Genomic DNA, 21,724 nt, shown 5'->3' with positions numbered 1-21,724 from the left:
ACTTTTTCACACAGATGGTCATCCAGGTGTGGAATGAGCAGAAAGCACAAGTGATGCATGCGAGCTCAATTTCAACATTTCAGAGGTTTGTACAAGTACCTGGATGGTAGGGATATGGGAGTAGAAAGTTTAAATAGTTCAGCACAGACTAGATGGGTCAAAGGGTCTGTTTCTGTGTTGTTCTTTTCTATGACTGAGACAAGAACCTTAAGTAATACTAACATTCACTCTAATTCCTTTTAACAGCCGTGCAGACCAACCGTACATCTGAGTAGGAGATATTTACATGGCGTTAAAACTGTGGCACTTTAAGTTAACAGTAGATAAAAGAAAATCCCAGCTGCACGTTAACAAAGGCTATTTGTGTGAGAGTGTTTCTGTTACTGTGGGGCCAGGCACCCATGCAGCTCAGTGGGAACAGGGAATAATACTAGTGGAAGAGTCAAACTGAGCCAGGTCACAGATTGGAGATGGCAGAAATGCCCCATTCTTTAGAGACAGGAAGAGCATCAGAGAGTTTGATTGTCATTCCAGATACCAGCACTGTGCCCAGTTAGAAGATGATTTCTCGCTCCAACTTGGGTTGACCCTCACTGTAACAGTGTGATGTCAGATCACACCTTGGTGACTAAAGTGATCTCATCTGAAATGTTGTCCTACACCCATTGATGGACTTTGTAAATCTTTTTTACAGGTTAAAAATGACAAGGAATTTGTCTATGGGAATCTCGAACACAACACGCCAGTTTTGCTGTCTGTCCAGATATTTAAGAAGTGGAGCAAGGGATTCACTCGAACATCCTTCCTGCTCAGACAGTGGGAATGGATTCAGACAGTCATCTCAACTGAAGGTACATCAGTAAGTTGACACTTGGACAAGGCCATTTACCTGTTCTGTGTGTGAGAAGGGATTCAGTCGGTCTTCTCACTTGTAGACACACCAGTCAGTTAACACTGGGTAGAAGCTGGTTATCTGCTGAGTTTGTGGGGAAGGATTCACTCGGTCATCTAATCTAATGGCTCACCAGCGAGTGCACACCGGGGAGCGACCATTCACCTGCTCGGACTGTGGGAAGGGATTCACTTTTTCATCTAAACTGAAGGTACATCAAAGAGTTCACACTGGAGAGAGGCCATTCACCTGCTCACAGTGCGGGAAGGGATTCACTCAGGCGTCTCACCTACTGATACATCAGGCAGTTCACACTGCAGAGAGGGATTTCACCTGCTCAAACTGTGGGAAGAGTTTCCTTCACTCTTCCACCCTACAGAGACACCGGTCAGTTCACACTGGGCAGAGGCCGTTCACCTGCTCAGTCTGTGGGAAGACATTCACTCAGTCATCCCACCTACAGAGTCACCAGCGAGTTCACACTGGGGAGAAGCCGTTCACCTGCTCAGACTGTGGGAAGGGATTCACTCAGTCAGCCCACCTACAGAGTCACCAGCGAGTTCACACTGGGGAGAAGCCGTTCACCTGCTCAGACTGTGGGAAGAGATTCACTCGGTCATCCAACCTACAGATGCACCAGCGAGTTCACACTGGGGAGAGACCGTTCACCTGCTCAGACTGTGGGAAAGGATTCCATCAATCATCCACCCTACAGAGACACCAGCAAGTTCACACTGGGGAGAAGCCATTCACCTGCTCAGACTGTGGAAAGGGATTCACTCGGTCATCCTCCCTATTGGAACACCAGTCAGATCACTCTGGGGAGAGGCCATTCACCTGCTCAGAATGTGGGAAAGGATTCACTTGCTCATCTAAACTGAAGGTACATCAGCGAGTTCACACTGGGGAGAGGCCGTTCACCTGCCATGAATGTGGGAAAGGATTCACTTCGTCATCTCATCTGAAGGTACACCAGCGAGTTCACACTGGGGAGAGGCCATTCACCTGCCGTGAATGTGGGAAGGGATTCCATCGATCATCCAATCTAGTGACACACCAGCAAGTTCACACTGGGGAGAGGCCGTTCACCTGCTGTGAATGTGGGAAAGCATTCACACGATCATCACATCTACTGAGACACCGGTCAGTTCACACTGGGTAGAGACCATTCCCCTGCTCAGTCTGTGGGAGGGGATTCCATCGATCATCCAACCTTCATAGACACCAGCAAGTTCACATTGGGGTTAGGCCATTCACCTGCCCAGACTGTGGGAAAGGATTCACTTTATCATCTCACCTACAGAGACACTAGCGAGTTCACACTGGGGAGAAGCCATTCACCTGCTCAGACTGTGGAAAGGGATTCACTCGATTATCCTCCCTATTGGCACACCAGTCAGTTCACACAGGGGAGAGGCCGTTCACCTGGTCAGAATGTGGGGAGGGATTCGCTCAGTCATCTCATCAGCTGAGACACCAGCGAGTTCACATTGGGTAGAGGCCGATCACCTGCTCAGACATTGGGAAGAGATTCTCTCAGCCATCTCCACTAAATGTGAATCATTTAGTTCACACTGGGGAGAGGCCGTTCACCTGCTGTGAATGTGGTAAGCGATTAACTCAGTAATGTAACCTTGTGATACAATACCGGGTTCACACTGGGGGAAAAAGTTTCAATAAGCTGCATGCTGGATATTTGTCCATCACAGTTGCTGATTGCAATTTCGAGAGTGACTGTCGGTGCTGAACTCTGCAATTATTGCTGCTGGTCACCACACCCAGTTCTGCACCCTGGTCACTGGGCATGGGAGGAGTTTCTTCTGCTGCATATTCACCTTTAATGGGACTGGAGTTTAATATTCTGGATCTGTGACAAATAAATCAGTTCTATTTTAAATTCTGTCTCCGGTACTCAGTGAATTTATAACACAACTACTGTACAGTAGAGAGTCAACTCAGGCCGGCTGGACCCTGCCAGTGATTCAGTTCCATGACGGTCAATTTAAATCCTCCCTTGTTGTTCCTCTCTTGCTCTGCCTGTGGTGATGGGTTCCAAACAGTCACCACTCTGTGGGTGAAGAGGTTTCCCTTGAATTCTCTGCAGTCTGAAGAAGTCGAGCTGACTGCAGTTCTGTTTGAGATGTTCTTCACCCCTCTAATCTCTGGGCTAAGGAAGAATGACATTGGTAGTTAACCTCCTTATTCACTGTACATTTCCACATTATGGGTCATTTTCCCTGCTTCTCAAAGGTTGTTAGAAAACACCACTGTCCTCTAAAGACTGAAAGCAGAATGGGAAACCATCAGTTGGATGTTCAATGAAACAGGGTCAGAAACCAGAGGCGGGTCTGCACAGGGCAGAGTTTGGGGCTCTGGACGATGGTTGGGGTAAGAACGTATGATGAGGAGAAGGGAATCAGCAGCAGGACATGGCAACGAATGGCAGAGTAACAACATTTGGAAGCTGATTGACAGAGAAAATCTTTTGTTTCTCTGACCGATGACACAAACAATACCTGTGGTGAGGTGCTCCACTGGTCGAGGATGTGTGTGTTGGAAATGGTTTTATCTATTGAGGGAGTTGTTCCTGCTTGTTTATCCTGTAATATTATATCCAGATGGTTATTATGGATTGTCCTATCTGAAATAATGTATTGATTATCACAGAATTTGTCAGATTTTGATCCTGAAACGGGATCAGGCTTGAATTTATGGTGCCTTTATGAAGTGATGGAGGGCATTCATGAGTTTGTATTTTAGAGCAAGATTTTGGTGAATGATATTTACCACTTGACTGTACCTTTGTAAATGATCAGATTGAGTTGAACTGCTGCAGGATCCTGGAATGTGTTGGATTGTGTCTGGTTTCTCTTGGCATTTTCTGTACTTTCTGCCTTGTTTGTTTGTATTTTCATTTTTTTTTTCTGTTTGTTAACCAGCTTGTCCTGTATTTCTGCAAGGAACCCCTCTGTTTCTGGGAAGAGGTCTCCAACTCTCAGTCAGGTTCTCGAAGCTTCCTTGTCACCATCTCATCTGCTCAGATCATTGGGATGTCTCCCATGGAGGGTCATACTCATTCCACTGGTTAATGTTTTCTTTGACAGTGGTGATTCATTTTTCTGAGTTGGCCTCTCATTTAAGTTTTTTCGTCTGTATCTCTTATCACAATTGCATATACACACATGGAGCACTGAATCCTGTTATTTTTTGATGAAAATATATACTGAGGTTTTTTCTGACTGTTGTGTGATTTCTTTTTCATGTGTGTTAATTCTCTTCCTCCTTCTGTCCAAGGTACTGTTAATCTAAGTGGGTTTGAGCGTAAATAGTCTTTTCTAAAGTTCTTACTTATCTTTGTAAATTTTACGGATTGAAGTGGCAGCAAGATATTTTTAAAAAAGTCAATGTCGGTTTTGATGGAAGTGTTTATTGCCTTTGTTGTATTTGCTAACCATTGAGCTCTGTTTGGCAGGTTTTTTTAAGCCTTGAACTAAATTTTGTCAAAGGTTTTCCCTATTTCACACTACTTTCTATTTTCTTTGCTTGTTGATATTCCAGGTATGTGGGTATCAAGAGTCCCGATGAAGGGTCTTGGCCTGAAATGTTGATTCCCATCCATAGATGCTGCCTGACATGCTGAGCTCCTCCAGCACTTTGTGTGTAGTTCTCTAGATTTCTGGCATCTGCAGGTCCTCTTGTTTCCCGGATACATATGTTTTTTGAAAGAACAAGCTGGTAGTGGGGTTGTGTGGATCTGTTGGTAAAATAGTAAATAAAATCATTAGAACGAGCTGGCAGAGGGTTGGAAGGTCTAGAACCTGTGGGTAGAATTAAGGAACAGCAAATGTAAAAAAAAATCCCTGATGGGAATTGTAGAGAGACCTCCAAACAGTAGTGAGTATGTGGTCCACAAATTACAATGGGAGATAGAAAGTGCGTGCCAAAAGGGCAATGTTACAATAGTCATGGGGGATTGTCATGCAGGTGATTAGGAAAATTAGGATGGTGTTGGTGTCAAGACGAGGAATTCCTAGAATGTCTACAAGATGCTCTTTAGAGTAGCTGGTGGTTGAGACCACTTGGTGATCAGCTATTCTGGATTGTGTGTTGTAATGAAGCGGAATTAATTGGGTCACTTAAGTTCAAAGAACCCTCAGGGGCAAGTGATCATAATATGAACAAATTCACCCTGACATTGGAGAAGGAGAAGCTAAAGTCAGATGTCGAAACAAAAAAGGACTAGAGAGGCATGAGAGAAAATCTGGTCAAAATTAATTTGAAAAGAACATGGGCAGGGATGAAAACAGAGCAGCAATGGCTGATAAGAGAAACCAAAGACAACATAAAAACCAAAGAGAGGGCACAGAACAAAAAATTACCAGGAAGTTAGAGGATTGGGAAGCTTTTAAAAACCAACAGAATGCAACTAAAATAAATAAGAAGGGGAAGATGGAACACATAGGTGAGCTAGCCAGTAGTATTAAAAAGGATACCAAATTTTTCTTCAGGTACATATAGTGTACAAGAGAGGTGGAAGTGGATATCGGACCACTGAAAAATGATGCTGGAGAGGCAGTAATGGGGTGGGGGTGCAAGGTGATGGTAATGGAACTGAATAAGTATTGTACATCACTCTTATCTGTCGAAGACACTGGCAGGAATATGAAAGTCCCAGATGTCAGTTGTCAGAATGTGTAAAGTTACGTTACTCAGGAGAAGGTTCTTGGGAAACAGAGATGGTCTGAAGATAAGTAGGTCACCTGGACCAGATGGTGTACACCCCAGAGATCTGAAAGAGGTGGCTGAAGAGATGTAGAGTCATTGGCTATGATCTTTCGAGAATTGTTAAGGAAATGATATCCTAGAAAGTTTTTCCCTTCACTACTCCCCCTCTCCCAGTTTCACCTATCTCCTCCAACTTCTTCCACCCCTCTCACCCCCACACTTCTTTCTCTGACATCTCATCTTTTTTTTTCCCCCAGTCCTGATAAAGGGTCTCGGCCCGAAACATCATCTGTTTACTATTTCCCATATATGCTGTCTGGCCTCCTAGGTTCCTCCTGCATTTTGTGTATGTGTTGGTTGGATTTCCAGCATCCACAGATTTTCTCCTGTTTTTGATAATAAAAGCAAAAGTGGGGTCATATAATATAGCAAGAAAATATTGGGAAGTTAGAGGATTGGAAACTTTTACATAACCAACAGGAGACAACAAAAAAAGACGCACAGGAGAGACAAGATGAAAAATTAAGATAAGTGAGCCAATAATATCAAGTATAAAAATGTCTTTTTCAGATATATAAAGAGTAAAAGAGAGGCAAGTATGGATATTGTACTGCTGGAAGGTGATGCTGGCGAGTTATTAATAAAGCAAAGAAATAGCGGCCGAATGTAATAAGTATTTTGTGTCAATCTTCACTGTGTAAGACACCAGCAGTATCAGACCATAAGTCATAGGAGCAGAATTAGGCCATTCAGCCCCATCAAGTCTGCTCCACCGTTCTATCATGGCTGATCCCAGTTCTTACTCAACCCCATGCATCTGCCTCCTCGGCATATCCTGTACTGCCCTGACTGACCAGGCAATATTTCCCTGTACAGAAGCTATGCTGGCTTTGACTTATTTCATCATAAGTCTCCTAGTACCCTAAAACCTCATTTGTTATAATAGACTCCAACCCTTCCCCAGCCACTGACGTTAGGCTAACAGGACTATACATTGCTTTCTTTTGCCTTTCTCCCTTCTCAAAGAGTGGATTGACATTTGCAATCTTCCTGACCTCTGGGACCATGCCAGAATCAAGCGATTCATGACAGGTCATGACCAATGCATCTGTTCTCTCCTCAGCAACCTCTGTCAGGACTCTGAGATGTAGTCCATCTGGTCCAGGTGACTTATCCATGTTAAGAACCTGAGTTTGTCTAGCACATTTTCCTTTGTAATAGCAATGGCACTCACTCCTGCTCCCTGACACTCACGGATCACTGGCACACTGCTAGTGTCTTCCACAGAGAAGACGATGCAAAGTCCCTATCAAGTTCATCTACCATCTCGTCCCCATTTCTATCTCATGAGCATCATTTTCCAGCGGTCCAATGTCAACTGTCGCCTCCCTTTCACATTTTTATAACTAGTTTATATTATTGTCTAGTTTGCCCTCTTATTTTACCTTTAGCATTCTTATCTATTTTTCATTGCCTGTTTTGGATTTTAAAAGCTACCCAATTATCTAACTTCCTACTCACTTTTGCTACCTTATATGCACTTTCCTTCACTTTTATACAGTCCTTAACTTCCTTTGTCAGCCACGGTAGCCTAGCCCCGCTGTTTGAGAGCTACTTCGTTGGGACATATCTGTCCTGTACATTATGAACTATTCTCAGAAACGTCAGCCATTTCTGCTCTGGCGTCATCCCCACCAGTATCCTTCTCCAATCCACCTGGAGAATCACCTCTCTCATGCCTGTGTAATTCCCTTTGTTCCATTGTGACACTACGCATGTGACCTATGCTCCTCCCTCACAAATTGCAGTAGGAATTGAATCATATTATTGTCCCTGCCTTCTAATGGTTCCTTTACATTAACCTCCCTAATATGATCTGGGTTATTACACGACACCCAGTCAAAGATTGTAGTTCCCCGAGTAGGCTCAACCATCAGCAGCTCTAAAAAGCCCTTTCGTAGGAATTCAATACATTCCCTCTCTTGCGATCTGACACAAATCTGACTTTCTCAAGTGTCCTGCAGATTGAAGTCACACACTACAATTGTGTCATTAAATTTATTACATAAATGCCAGCCATTCAGGAGTATCTGGGGCAGAAGTGAGGATACATGCTTTTTATCAAGGAAAGAACACACTTTGGAAGCTGAAAGGCCTGAAAGTAGATAAGACTCCTGGACCAGAACGTGAACACCTCAGGGTTCAGAAAGAGGTAGCTGAAGAGATTGTGAAGGCATTAGAGTCAGAGAACACCACAATACAGGAAAATGCCATTCGGCCAATCTAGTTCATGCCAAAACATTAATCTGCCGAGTTCCAACAACTTCCACCTGGACCATAGCCCTCCACATCCTTCTCATCCATGGACCAAAGCAAACTTCTCTTAAAGGTTGAAATCATCCCTGCCACTTGCTCTGGCAGCTCATTGCACACTCTCCCCATCTCTGAACAAATAATTTCCCCCTTAGTTTTCTCTTAAAGTAATGAGTAATGATGTATCACCAATCACCAGATTTTGGAATGGTTCTGGTGGACTAATAAGTACAAATGAGCGGGAGGCAGAAGAAAGAAAATTATAGGACAGTTCGGCTGACCACAATGGTCAGGAAGGTGTTTGTGTGTATTAAGGGTGAGTTTTTTGGGTACTGTAATTGGGGACGCCTTATGAAGTAGGCCAAGGTCAGCAGGAATCCTTTAGAGGAAATTATGTCTGACAAATCACTTGGAATTCTTTGAGGAAATAGCAGGTAGGATAGATAAAGCAGAGCCAGTGGATGTTGTTTGCCTGGGTTTTCAGATGATCTTTAACAAGGTACCCCATGAAAGGCTCACTGAGAAAGTAAGGAGGCATGCGATCCAAGGCGACATTGTTTTGTGGATCCAGAACTGGCTTTCCCACAGAAGGCAAAGAGTGGTTGTAGATGGGTCATATTCTGCATGGAGGTCGGTGACCAGTGGTGTGCCTCAGGGATCTGTTCTGGGACCCCTACTCTTCTTATAAATGACCTGGATGAGGAAGTTAGTAAATTTGCTTATGACAAAAAAGGTTGGGGGTGTTGTGAATAGTGTGGAGGGCTGTCAGAGGTTACATCTGGACATTGATAGGATGCAAAACCGGGCTGAGAAGTGGCAGATGGAGTTAACCCCAGATAAGTGTGAAGTGGCTCATTTTGGTAGGTCAAATATGATAGCAGAATATAGTATTAATGGCAAGACTCTTGGCAGTGTCGAGGATCAGAGCGACCTTGGGGTCCGAGTCTATAGGACACTCAAAGCTGCTACACACGTTAACTCTGTGGTTAAAAGGGCATATGGTGCATTGGCCTTCATCAATCGCAGAATTGAATTTAGGAGCCGAGAGGTAATGTTGCAGCTATATAGGACCCCAGTCAGACCCCACTTGGAGTACTGTGCTCAGTTCTGGTTGCCTGACAACAGGAAGGATGTGGAAACCATAGAAAGGGTGCAGAGGAGATTTACAAAGATGTTGCCTGGATTGGGGAGTATGCTTTATGAGAATAGGTTGAGTGAACTTGGCCTTTTCTCCTTGGAGTGACGGAGGAGAGGTTACAGCGGGACTTTGATAGGATGCAAAACTTGGCTGTGAAGTGACAGATGGAGTTCAAGCTGGAGGATGAGAGGTGACCTGATAGAGGTGTACAAGATGATGAGAAGCATTGATCGCGTGGATTGTCAGAGGCTTTTCCGAGGGCTGAAATTGCTATCACAAGAGGACACAGGTTTAAGGTGCTGGGGAGTAGGGACAGAGGAGATTGTCAGGGGAAAGTTTTTTACTCAGAGAGTGGTGAGTGTGTGGAATGGGCTGCCAGCAATGGTGGAGGAGGCGGATACGATAGGGTCTTTTAAGAGACTTTTAGACAGGTACATGGAGCTTAGAGAGATAGAGGGCTATGGGTAACTCTAGGTAATTTTAAGGTAAGGACACGTTCGACACAGCTTTGTGGGCTGAAGGGTCTGAATTGTGCTGTAGGTTTTCTATGTTTCTATGAACACACATTTCGTGTCAGTATCAGATTTGGAAATGTTGGATATGGTCTCTCAGCCAAATAGTTGACACAGTCTGGGAACAACTGGGCTCCGAGCACCGGTCCCAACAACACCGACTGGGACATCCTGCAGGCCCGGGAAGGGTCTGGTTATTCCTTGTATTTGAACACACAGACACCAGGAACAGGATAAGGCCACTCAGCCCCTCTACACCGTCCTGTCATTCAATAAGACCCGGGCCCCCAACACCACTCCCATCCCCACTTTGCCCGGACCATTGGCCCCGCTTGCAGGACAACAGTCTGCCGGTGTTTGCCCCCAATGTGGTGAATCGCCACCACCGTGGGCTCAGACATTTCCACAGATGAGCCCCTCCTGTCCCCACCGGGACAAACATCCTGTCCGCCCCCTCTCTCACCGTCTTCATCCTCTCCCTCCCCGGGGAACCGGCATCAAACCGACGGGCCGAGCGGTCTCCTCCTACCTCTCAGCGATACATCAGACTCCGGCCGCAGGAGACGCTTCACAAACGCCCCAACTTCCCTCGGAGGGAAATGGAAATAAATCAGAAAGCGGACATTTACTTTGGGATTTGCTTTAAGGATTTCGGAGCTGCGGGCGACGGGGTCAGCGGGGGTAACGCCCTCTTTGGCGGTCCGCCTCCGCGACTGGGTGTAACCAGTGATTGACATCGCTTCGCACCAATGGGAATAGCGCGGCTTCAGAATCCTCTGTTGACAGCGGTGGGGGAGGGGGAAGAGGCTGGTCACGTGATTAGTAGCCCTGCCGTTAAACCGACCAAGCTCGAGCTCTCCAGCGCGTTGGTGACGTAAGACACCACAGACGTGGGAGCAGATCCCGGTGTGGGGGACCCATGTGTGACGTCAGTCACTTGGGGGGTGTGACGTCACCTGTGGGGGGCGCTTGTATTTAAAAACACTTTAATGGACGTTTCTTATGATTTCAGTGGGAAACAACATTAATCACGGGTTTCATCACTGAATCCAGTGTTGTGAGATGTAAAGTCCCCTGTTATGTGTCCGGCTGTGCCGTGTTGTTGGTGGAGTGGGCAGCGTGGTGTTTGTCTCGATTCGGGTCACAACACCAGAATTGCCAGCGGGGTCCACACACAGTGTATTAGTGACCAGAAAACCTCCCGTCCCTGCAGTCTTTGTCTCCTGGTAAACTCAACACCCTGACAATGTGGACCATAGACACCCCTTCCTCTCAGAGTCAGTGAATCACTCAGACAGCTGATCAAAGAGAGGAATTATATTTATTGGTCATTAAAGTTCACCCAGATTCGTGTGTATGAATTTGATGCGGAGTTCGGGAGTGTCACAGTGAAAGGGCGGCAAGGCTGAACTCTCTCCCTTGTCCAAACAGTCTTTCCAGCTGAGGCAGCAATTCACAATTTACTTCCTCTGACCTTTCATACCTCTGACCTGCTTTTCACTTCTCCCTGGGTCCACCCCTCCATCCCTTTCTCCTATTCTCTAATCTCCTCTGCTATTAGATATTTTTCCCCTCCTGCTCTTGAGGTTTCCCACCGACCTGGCTTCAACTATCACCTTCGAGCGAGCCTTTTCCTCACCGCTCCGTTTTTATTCAGATATTTCCCCCGTTCCTTCTCAGTCCTGAAGAAGGATCTGAATCGTAATCGTATTTTTCTGTGAGGGAGGAGACCCGGAGGTGAGCTGGTCACACACGGTATCAGGAGAGTGACAGTAATGTGATTTCCTGTGTCACGGGTAGAGACAGAAGTCTCATGTGAGCAGTTGGTGAAGGTACAATTATCAGTTGTTTAGCAGAACTCGTTTGGTGTTTGTATTGTCCAGGTGATCTAAGGCCGTGTGGAGAGCCATTGTGATCACATCTGCCATAGACCTATCGTGGTGAGGGAGGAGTTCATTCTCACCATGACCAACCCTTCAACATCTCATCACCAGAGGTGTGAGAGCCACTGGATGATAGTCATTAAAGCAGCTCACTCTGCTCTTCGTGTTACTTGCCATCTGTAATCAGTAATTTGATTGAGAATGTACAATGGATAGTAAGTTTGCAGCAAGTAAGTTCAAACTACTATGTTTTCGAAAAACAGCACGTATAAACACTGCCCTCCGTTTCCTTGTCCCCAATCAGCCTCTCCCCTTCCTTACTGCCTTCCATCTCCACCCCATCTTCCCTCTTACCCCCACTTTGGACATAAGTTCAGGGTGAAAGCTGAAATATTTGAGGGGAATCTGAAGGGGAATTCTTCACTCAGAGTTTGGTGAGAGTGTGGAATGAGAGTTAGGTGAGAATGCCAGCAGAAGTTGTGGATGTGGGTTCTATTTAGACACTAAAGAGAAATTAGGGTGACGACATGGATGGGAGGTGTATGGAGGCTATGGTGCAGGTAGTTGGAACTGGGCAGTGAAAACAGAAACAGGTCAGCATTGACTAGATGGGCCGAAGGGCCTGTTTCAGTGCTGCTGGGCTCTGTGACTTCAATAATATTGTAATTTGCAATTTCCAGTCAGTGCTTTGCTGCTAATGACTGAGCCTGGAAATTTACAGTGTGGGTGAAGAGGCTGCCCAGTGACTGTTCCTGTGCTCAAAGTCACTGGGACATCCCATCACTGAGCAGATATTGTCATCTCCATTCTCTTTCACTCAGTCTGTCATTCAACACGTTCACTGTTCATAGGAAATCACAGAACTCACAGAGAAGGGAACCCCGACAGAGGGTTCCCCGCTCTTCCTCTGTCTGGTGATGGGGAAAGGCTCCCAGTCCCAGGGAGTGATGTGGGAATCCTTTGTGGAAATGAGGAATGGGTTGGCAAAGTTGGACACAATGCTGAAAGACGTTCTGGAGGTTGGTATGTTAAAACAAGACACTGAACTGAAAATCACATTGACACATTGCAGACTGCACAATATTACAGAACATAGACAGTACAGCACAGGGACAGGCCAAAATATTGTGCTGGATTGAATAAATTAGTAACCAAATGGCCAACTAAACTACACCCTCAATGTGCTCATATAACATGTGAATGGTTTTATGGTACATTTCAGGAGCTGATGCTATTCCAAATGGAAGCCGAAGAAAATGGTATCTGGCAAAAGGAGTGTTAAAGGTACACAACTTTGAACTCGGTTCATCTCGTTTAAGTTGCCAGAATCCAGAGGATGCATCTAATTTACTAAAGTACTTTGCATTAGCAAGCTGTGACATAATTTCTTCACGAGTAGGCAATTTGAAATGCTCTCTTTCAAAGGTCCAATTCAAGTCTCTCTGGTCTAAGCAAATCCTCAGTTTTCTATTTTTCTTATCAACCATGACAAGCAAATTGACCCTTTTAGTCAGTTCATCAATATTTGTTATGACTCCGAGCCGTTCCATTCTGTCAACCTCTGTTTCAGTTGATGATGTAATGCAAAAGGTACCCTTCTACATGGATGTACTATGGGTGGCTCTGTGTTGTCAATTTTAATTGTGTGCTCTCCTGGAAGACAAATAAGCCCTTTGAACAAGTCCTCATACTCTTTCATCAAGTCACTGTATTCTGACTCTGTGCCACTGTCCACGACTAATTCTCTTTTCACCAAATTCAGTCTCTCACTGGCAAATAAACCCCAGTATTGACTGTACATTCTTTGGCACCACCATAAATGAAGCGTGTGCACAATATTTTTGTGTGATACTTTTGTGGCACTTGAATACCCAGTCACTTTTATATTTGTCTTATGTAACTTTGGTCTTGGCTTTCATGCATTAAACTCAGATTCTGCAAGAACATTTACTTATGCTCCAGTATCAAGTTTAAACAGAATATTGTTTTGGTTCACTTGCAATGGAATAGTCCAGTCATTTTTACTTTGATTGTTTTCACAAAGCACATCTATATAAAACTGAAGTTCATTTTCAAGCACTGCATTTACTTGTTTTAATTTCTTTCTACTTCTGCAACAGTGTGAAAAATGATTACTCTTACTGCAGCTGTTGCACATTTTCCCGGATGCTGGACACTGTTTTGGCCTATGCCGCTGCCCACAGCGAGCACATAGCTTTTTTCTCTCATATGACATCTTGCTCTCTGTCGGTTTTGTTGTCCTTTTATTATTTTTTCTAATTTGTTCACGGTTCCTCACTGCGTCTATGCTGGAGCTCTCAATGAAAAGTTCTTTAGCATGTGACATCACGGTTTCGGAAGCTTTGCAGAGCACCAAGGCTTTTTCCTAGTCTATGTCTTGTTCTCTTAACAGTCTTTCTCTCAGACCATTATCCAGAATGCCACAAACAATTCTGTCTTTAATGAGAGAGTCTGTCAGTTCTCCAAACTCACATGTTTTACCCCAGTGCCTCAACTCAGGAACATATTGATCAATATGTTTACATGTAAAAAGTTTATACCGCTCATACGTCACATTACGCTTCAGTATACAAAATGCTTCAATTTAACTTTAAATTGTCTCCATTTTCAAAAATAAAATGATTATATACATCAGTTGCATCATCGCCTATTACATGGAGTAGAAGGGCAGCTTTTGTTTTTTCCTGTTTTTTATCCGCTTCGATCGCCGATAAAAACAGTTCAAAACATTGTTTAAATCTTCTCCAGTTGTTAGCTACGTTCCCAGACAATTGAAGTGTTGGTGGGGGCTGCAACCTTCCATTTGTAAAACTGTTAGCAAACACCAAAACAGTCCAAACTCTTTTTTTATCTTCGATTCTCCCATGTTAGGAAATGTATTATTCTTCAAGAGCGACTTCTGACACCATAATATAAAAATTGCTGGTGAACGCAGCAGGCCAGGCAGCATCTCTAGGAAGAGGTGCAGTCGACGTTTCAGGCCGAGACCCTTCGTCAGGACTAACTGAAGGAAGAGTAAGGGATGCCCCACCTCCCCCTCATACCCCATCTGTTACTTATTTTTATGCACACATTCTTTCTCTCACTCTCCTTTTTCTCCCTCTGTCCCTCTGAATATACCTCTTGCCCATCCTCTGGGTCCTTCCCCCCCCCCCCCGTCTTTCTTCCCGGACCTCCTGTCCCATGATCCTCTCATATCACCTATCACCTGTCCAGCTCTTGGCTCTATCCCTCCCCCTCCTGTCTTCTCCTATCATTTTGGATCTCCCCCTCCAACTTTCAAATTCCTTACTCACTCTTCCTTCAGTTAGTCCTGACGAAGGGTCTCGGCCTGAAATGTCGACTGCACCTCTTCCTAGAGATGCTGCCTGGCCTGCTGCGTTCACCAGCAACTTTTATGTGTGTTGCTTGAATTTCCAGCATCTGCAGAATTCCTCTTGTTTCTGAGACCATGTTGTGTTCTTTATATTAATACAGTACGTATCCTGGGTTATTAATAAAGAACCATATTCTGAAAGAAATAGAACTTTTATTTCACAAGCACCACGCTTTTACAAAGCCACGTTCACGATCATTCTATCATTCCTGCACAAGCTCAGAACTCTCCCCAATCATGTTCTTACACATCATATCACCACAATTGCAAACAAGAGAAAATCTGCAGATGCTGGAAATCCAAGCAACACACACAAAATGCTGGAGGAACTCAGCATTAGTACTTTTTTCCATAGATGCTGCCTGGCCTGCTGAGTTCCTCCAGCATTTTGTGTGTGTTGCTTGTTCTACCTCCTCTTGTTTTGGACCTTTCTACCCGTGGGAACATGTTTTGACCCATTCTCTCTGGGTACATAATGATATCAAACACCTTTGTCCTGGGCAACAAGTAGCTTTCACATCACAAATGTGCCGGATTCCAATGAGACAGACTACTGCCCTTCCCTTCATATTCATTGGCATTGCCATCACTGACTTCACCACCGTCAATCACCTGGGGGAGGGTTCAGGGGAAATATTTATATACAATATAGAAACTGGTCTTACCCGTGTGTAATGTGGTGATGCAAAAGTTGCTGGAGAATTTGCAAGTGAGCAGAAGTGGAGTGATATTTGGAAATCTGACTTTTTTAAGTGTCACTTGGAAATCTGACTTTTTTAAGTGTCATTTGGCAAGTAAATCACATATGGATGGTGTGGAAAAAGCTCTGGCGAGAAAATCCTCCATTATCCATTACAGGCCTGCTACAGAGGTTGTGTGAGAGTGCAGATGAACTTGATCAAACCCAGAGGAGATCAAAGTTCTTATTGACAGTGTTTGCTAGCAATTAAAATGAATACCTCTCTACATAAAATTCACAGTGCACATTTTGTCACTCTGTAAAAGGATGTACAGTACAAGATTTATGTGCACACTAGTCATTACAAATTAGAGGGGACATTGGTGGGAAGGTGGGGAGACCTCCAGTGTCCCTGACGCCCTCACCTACAAGATGTGCATCCAGCTGCAGCTTGTAACCCTGCACTCAAGGAGTTGGAACTTGAAATGGATGAATTCCAGATTATCCAGGAGTTGGAGGGGGTGATGGATATGACATGAAGAGAGGTGAGTTACACCCAAGGTGCAGGACACAGGAAACTGGGTGAGAGGAAGAGGAATGAGGTTAAATAGCCATCGCAGAGTACTCTTGTTGCTATCCCACACAACAACAGGTAGACAACAGGAATTCTGCAGATACTGGAAATTCAAGCAACACACATCAAAGTTGCTGGTGAACGCAAAAGGCCAGGCAGCATCTCTAGGAAGAGGTGCAGTCGACGTTTCAGGCCGAGACCCTTCGTCAGGACTCAACAACAGGTAGACCACTTTAGAAACTGTTGAGGGGGATTTCCTGGCAGAGGAAAGTCAAAGGGGCGATAGGGGATTCGTTAGTTATTCATTATTGTCCCACTGGGAAAATACACTATAGTTTCAGCCTTCAAAAGGGGTAGAAACTTGAAAGACATACTAGTCAGAACCAAATTACGAGCAGCACCAAACTGTGAGGTGGGAAACTGCAGAGTATGCACATACCTGCGAATTTCAAAAAGCATACACAACAGAGCTACAGGAAAGTGGGCTGCAATAGAGCAGAGGATAACTTGTGAACAAAAGAATGCAGTATATGCAATCCAGTGTAAACAATGCCATATTATACACATAGGGGAGACAGGCAACAGCTTGAGAACCAGACTCACAGGGCACCTCCGTAATATCACAACAGGAAACCAAAACAGACCAGTTAGTAGGCACTTCCTGAAGCACGGAATGTACTCCTTGGCAATCCTGGGCCTGGAAACTCACATAAACTGGTCAAAGCTCCGAAGAAAAAGAGCAGAGAGGATATGGATTGAAAGACTACAGACGTATTTCCCAAATGGCCCAAACGAGGCCTAAAAAGCTCGGCCAGCAAAATAAAATATACCCACTGGAGGGCCAAAACTACACCCAATAATTAAGAAAATTATTGAGAAAACCAGAGTAGGGAAGAAGAGGATGATTCCCTTCAGTCACCCACCCAGAAACAAAATTAAGACAGGTGACCATTAAATAGGAAAAGTATGTCTTATTTTGGAAATAGAGCCTAACAACTAGGCCTCAGAACAGAACCTAACTCCCCAAATAGTAACATCTAAACAGAATAGAGAGAGATAAAGATAGAAATTATAACTCTACAAGGGACAACCACTAGGAAGGATAGACTCGTAACGACCAGTTTGATCCAGACTCAGCACTCACTCTAACCTCCCAGCTTCCCCCCATGGGGAAGAATGCGTACCCATCACATGGCCCTGCCCTGAAACCTAACATCTTCAAACCCCCATAAACACAAGTCCTCTTCTCGCCAGGGTGCCTAACTCACCCCACACCACTAATTCTACCTCCCGCCACCCAGCGGACATCCCTCGACCCTACCCCCCCCCCAACCTAATCCTAACATCCAAAGGACCACACACCCTAACTAAACCGGACAACATCCCAGTTAACCCTGGCCACACCCCCACAAAGGGGCTTACTTAACGCTGGGACCCATGCCCCCTTCTTCCCCCCACCCCATGGGGAGGCCTGCATCCACATTCCTCAGCCATAGCCCTAAACATAACAACTTCACCCATCCTACACACCCCCATCGACCTGAGCCCTCTCTCCACCGGGAGGCCAGGTTTACCCCACTTCACCATTGGTTTGGGTGCTCTTTCAACTCCTCCCACCACCGCAAGGTCCCGTGGCCCCACCACCCAGCCATACACCTGAGTCTAACACTTCCAACCCCCCTGCACACCCCCATAAACCTGTGCCTTCTCCCCACCAGGGAGCCAAGTTCACCTCACAAACATTCCCAACCCTACCCTTCACCCTAATCCTAACTTCCAACTGACCGTGCACCCGAACTAAACTGGACAGTGCTCCAAATAATCCAAGCCACATCCCATAAAAGGGCTTACATAACAGCCCTTTGCCCTGCCCCTAAACCTAACATCTCCAACCCTCCTACACACCCCCATAAACCCAAGACCTCAACCCACCAAGGGGCCAAATTCACCCAATATCACCAGCAGTTCAGTTCCTGTTTCAGCCCTCCCCCCTACTGCAAGGTCCTCCAGAAACCCCACCCCCAGCAATGCCAATTGCCACCCCACCCCACCCCCTTTCGCTGTGAATCCTCCACCCCCATTACCTAACTCTACCTCCGGGCCTGTCCCTCCCCACAGCACCCCTCAATAAGCTACTGCACAACCCCCAGATTACAGCACTCAGTTCCTATAAAGCCCACCACCCCCAAAACATTATCCATAAGCAATAACTCCACCATTTTAGCAAACTTCAAAATGGAGGATAACGAGGAGCGAGATCCCAAGAAAGGCAAGTCCGGGACCAAGATGATGACAATCTGGGCCAAAAACAAAGTGGCAGGGTGAAGTGACACTCATCTCCAGTACGATGTACAAACACTAGAGGGATATTTTGCCCACTACCCGCACACTCGCATCCTAACTCTGTGGACAGTGTTTGATGGTTGTAATGGTTATAAATGGTTATATAATAAACCCCACGGTTCCAGAATGTTCTTGCCATTTTCAGTTTCAATAAAATATATTTAAATCATTATGGCTGTTATGTCTGCATGTCAAGGGTAAAATAGGACATGATATTGTGTGATAGTAGATGTTTTTTCTCCATGAACGAGTGGTGTAAAACCTAAAAAAATACTCTCCCTCCTCTCTGAAACATTAATTAAGGATTAATCACCCATTTATTAATGTCAGATAGGCTGTTTTAGCATTCTGAATAGATCTGTCGTTCAAACTTTGGTAAAGACACTTGTTATGAGGGGATTCTTGGGCCGGGTCAAAATTGACCCAGACCATACTGTGAAGGTATAGAATAGGAACAGTATTGAAGGGTTAAAGATATATGTGTTCATGCCATCGGGTTGTAAACTACCCGGATGTAATATGTGTTGTTCCTCCAACCTGAGAGTGAACTCATCGTGTTAGTTAAACAATGAACTGGAAGGGAGAGTGGATTCATAGTTTTCCCCTGGGATCCCTATTAAATCAATCCTCTCTCACCTTAAACCAGTGCCGTCAGGTTGTTGATTCCACAAAGGAGGGGAAAGGACTGCGCACATTCCCCATTTCTGTTGTTACATACCCTGTAACGGATTAAAGAACCAGCCGAAATGGAACACACCTGGAGTCTGGTTTTGCTGTTAACTATTTCTATTTTTATGAGTAACTGCACAAAACAGTAATATATAACCAGAGAAATCAAACAGGTTAGCAGAACCTATGCATATACAGGTGTGTAAATACAGAACCCAAACTTCTTCAAGTTTAGGTGGTGAGGGATACAGTCTGATTGTTCAGTTCAATGCTCATGTTAATTAATGCAAGGTGTTTGTAGTCTAAAAGGTGAATGCTGTGAGAAGGCAATTATGTCGAAATTCCACAGATTCCATGACAGCAATACAAGATAACAATAGTAGTAGGTTTCATCTCCGAAGTTGTTCCACTCCACACATGAAGTATCACCGACAGTGATCTTCAACAAATATCCTTTCAACACAAGCGGTACCACACTCAAATTCAGCTACGGGTCATCCCAAAGTGGTGGCCACAGGATACTCAAACCAAATCGGCGTATGGATTATCTTCACAGTAGCTTATCACAAAGGGAACCCTCTTCAAGGGAACCACCACCCAGGCAAGGGTAGACACACCAGTAGATTCCACAAGGTTACCCCAAACACACAATGCGATAGCCACTTATCCAGCTCCACGACATACGAAATAACTCCAACGGTGATTTGCCACAGGGGTGTCTTTCTTCAGTGAACTACCACACCCAGACAAGGGTAACACACAAGTGGTATTCACAAAGGTTTCCCCCTCACCAGAGAATCCTCTCTTGTGGATTAACTACGTGACAATCACACCTTCGTATTCAAATGGAACTCAAACTCACCCTTTACGGGCTACAGAGGAGAGAGTCCAAACAGTGACCTCTTTGTCACTCGGTTTCTTCTGTTTCAAACCTTTCTCTCCCCTCTTCTCTTCCTGCAAACTTGTTCTAGTTGCAGAAAACTTGTGAGTCATTCATCAATACCAGGATCCATCTCAACTCAGCCCTTTTGGGCTACTGACCGACTCACTGGTGTCTTCCATTGACCAAATCCATCTTGACTCTGAGCACGCGCTTTTCTGTGTCCGTAATTGTTCTTGTAGAAAGTAAACACGCTGCAGAGAAACCATAACATCAAATGTCCATCAAATAACTCCACCTCTCTCTCTCTTTCTCTTTCCATGGCAACCCACAAGCTGACAGCAATAGTCCGTGTCCTTGTAAAAGTGTAAACACGAGCTAAAGGCAGTTCCGCCCCTCTCACTCTCAACAGAAATCCAAAAGTTAGTCTCAGTTCTCTGTTGTTCCTTAAAGTGACAGTCCACAGCAAAAAATAACTTTAGGGGTTCATAACACTGTACATTCATGGTTTGGAACACCTGCATCATGTCAGCCTCAATCTCCTGCACTTCAAGGTGTGAAGTCCCAACCTGCCCAGCCTCTCTCCAGACCTCAGTCCCTCGAGTACCGGCACCATTCTCGTAAATCTCCTCTGCACTCATTCCAGCTTGATGTCCTCTCTCCTACAGAACGACCAAAACTGAATACAATAATCCAGGTGCTGATACCCTAACAAACACTAATGCAACCTCACTGGCCTCTTCTTCAGGCCTTGAGCCATGAGATATGAAACACAGGCTGCTCAGCCAATCGAGTCTGCTCCATCATTCCTTCGTGTCCAGTTGATTCTCTCTCTCAACCCCATTCTCCTGCCTTCTCCCCATAATCTTTCAACATCATTTAAAATACATTCAATGACTTGGCATCTACTCAGTCCATGGCAATGAATTCCAAAGATTTACCGCTCCCTGACTACAGGAATTGCTCCTCATCTCTGCTCTCAGTGGATGCCCTGTATGTTGAGGCCGTGGCCTCTGCTCCCAGACTGACACAGTGTAGGGTGCATCTTCTTCACAGCCACTCTGTCCAGGCCTTTCAGTATTTAATAGGTTTCAATGAGATCCCCTCTCTTTCTTCTGGACCAGCGAGTACAGGGTCAAAGCTGTTCAACGCTCCTCATACATTAACCCTTTCATTCCTGGAATCATTCTGGTGAACCTTCTCCCGACCCGCTCCAATACGAGCACATTTTTTTCCTCAGTTAAACTGCTCACAATACAGCAAGAGCGATCTGACCAATGAGTTATAAAGCTACAGTGTCACATCCTTGCTCTTATATGCTAACGTTACAGTTGTTATCCTTAATCAACTCAATCTGCAAGCAAATGTTTAGGGCCTCCTGCTCAAGCACTCACAAGTACCCATACACCTCTGATTTTTGAATTTTCTCCCATTTAATTTTTTTTCTACACCCTTATTCTTTCTACCAATTGTACGTGACCGTACACTTGCAGACACTGTATTTCATCTGATACTTCGTTGTCTGTTCTCCAAATCTATCAAAGTCCTTCTGCAGACTCCCGCTTTGCTCCAAACTACCTATCCCGTACCTATCTTTGTATCAACTGCAAAGTTTGTCACCAAGGTATCGATTTAACATTAAAAGATGCAGTCTCAATACTGACCCCCACGGAACACCATTAGTTACTGACAGCATAACGGAATTCTCCACATTATTCT

The 21,724-nt window shown here is 44.9% G+C and overlaps 2 protein-coding genes across 2 annotated transcripts in view; one reads left to right on the top strand and one right to left on the bottom strand.

Moving 5' to 3' along the window:
• LOC140208029 (uncharacterized) overlaps positions 1-21,724 on the top strand; it is a 97,178-nt gene that overhangs the window by 7,411 nt on the left and 68,043 nt on the right. The window contains 1 exon segment of the mRNA XM_072276559.1: positions 695-2,035. Within this exon segment, the coding sequence (XP_072132660.1) occupies positions 1,017-2,035 (1,019 nt within the window). The 5' untranslated portion in view covers positions 695-1,016.
• The window catches only part of LOC140208031 (uncharacterized), a 150,501-nt gene that overhangs the window by 114,745 nt on the left and 14,032 nt on the right, over positions 1-21,724 (bottom strand). The gene's annotated exons all lie outside the window — the stretch shown is intronic.

Source organism: Mobula birostris, chromosome 13 (genome assembly GCF_030028105.1).
Source record: "Mobula birostris isolate sMobBir1 chromosome 13, sMobBir1.hap1, whole genome shotgun sequence".
NCBI lineage: Eukaryota > Metazoa > Chordata > Chondrichthyes > Myliobatiformes > Myliobatidae > Mobula > Mobula birostris.
Note: the sequence above shows the minus strand (reverse complement) of the source record. Positions and strands in the feature narration are given on the sequence as shown.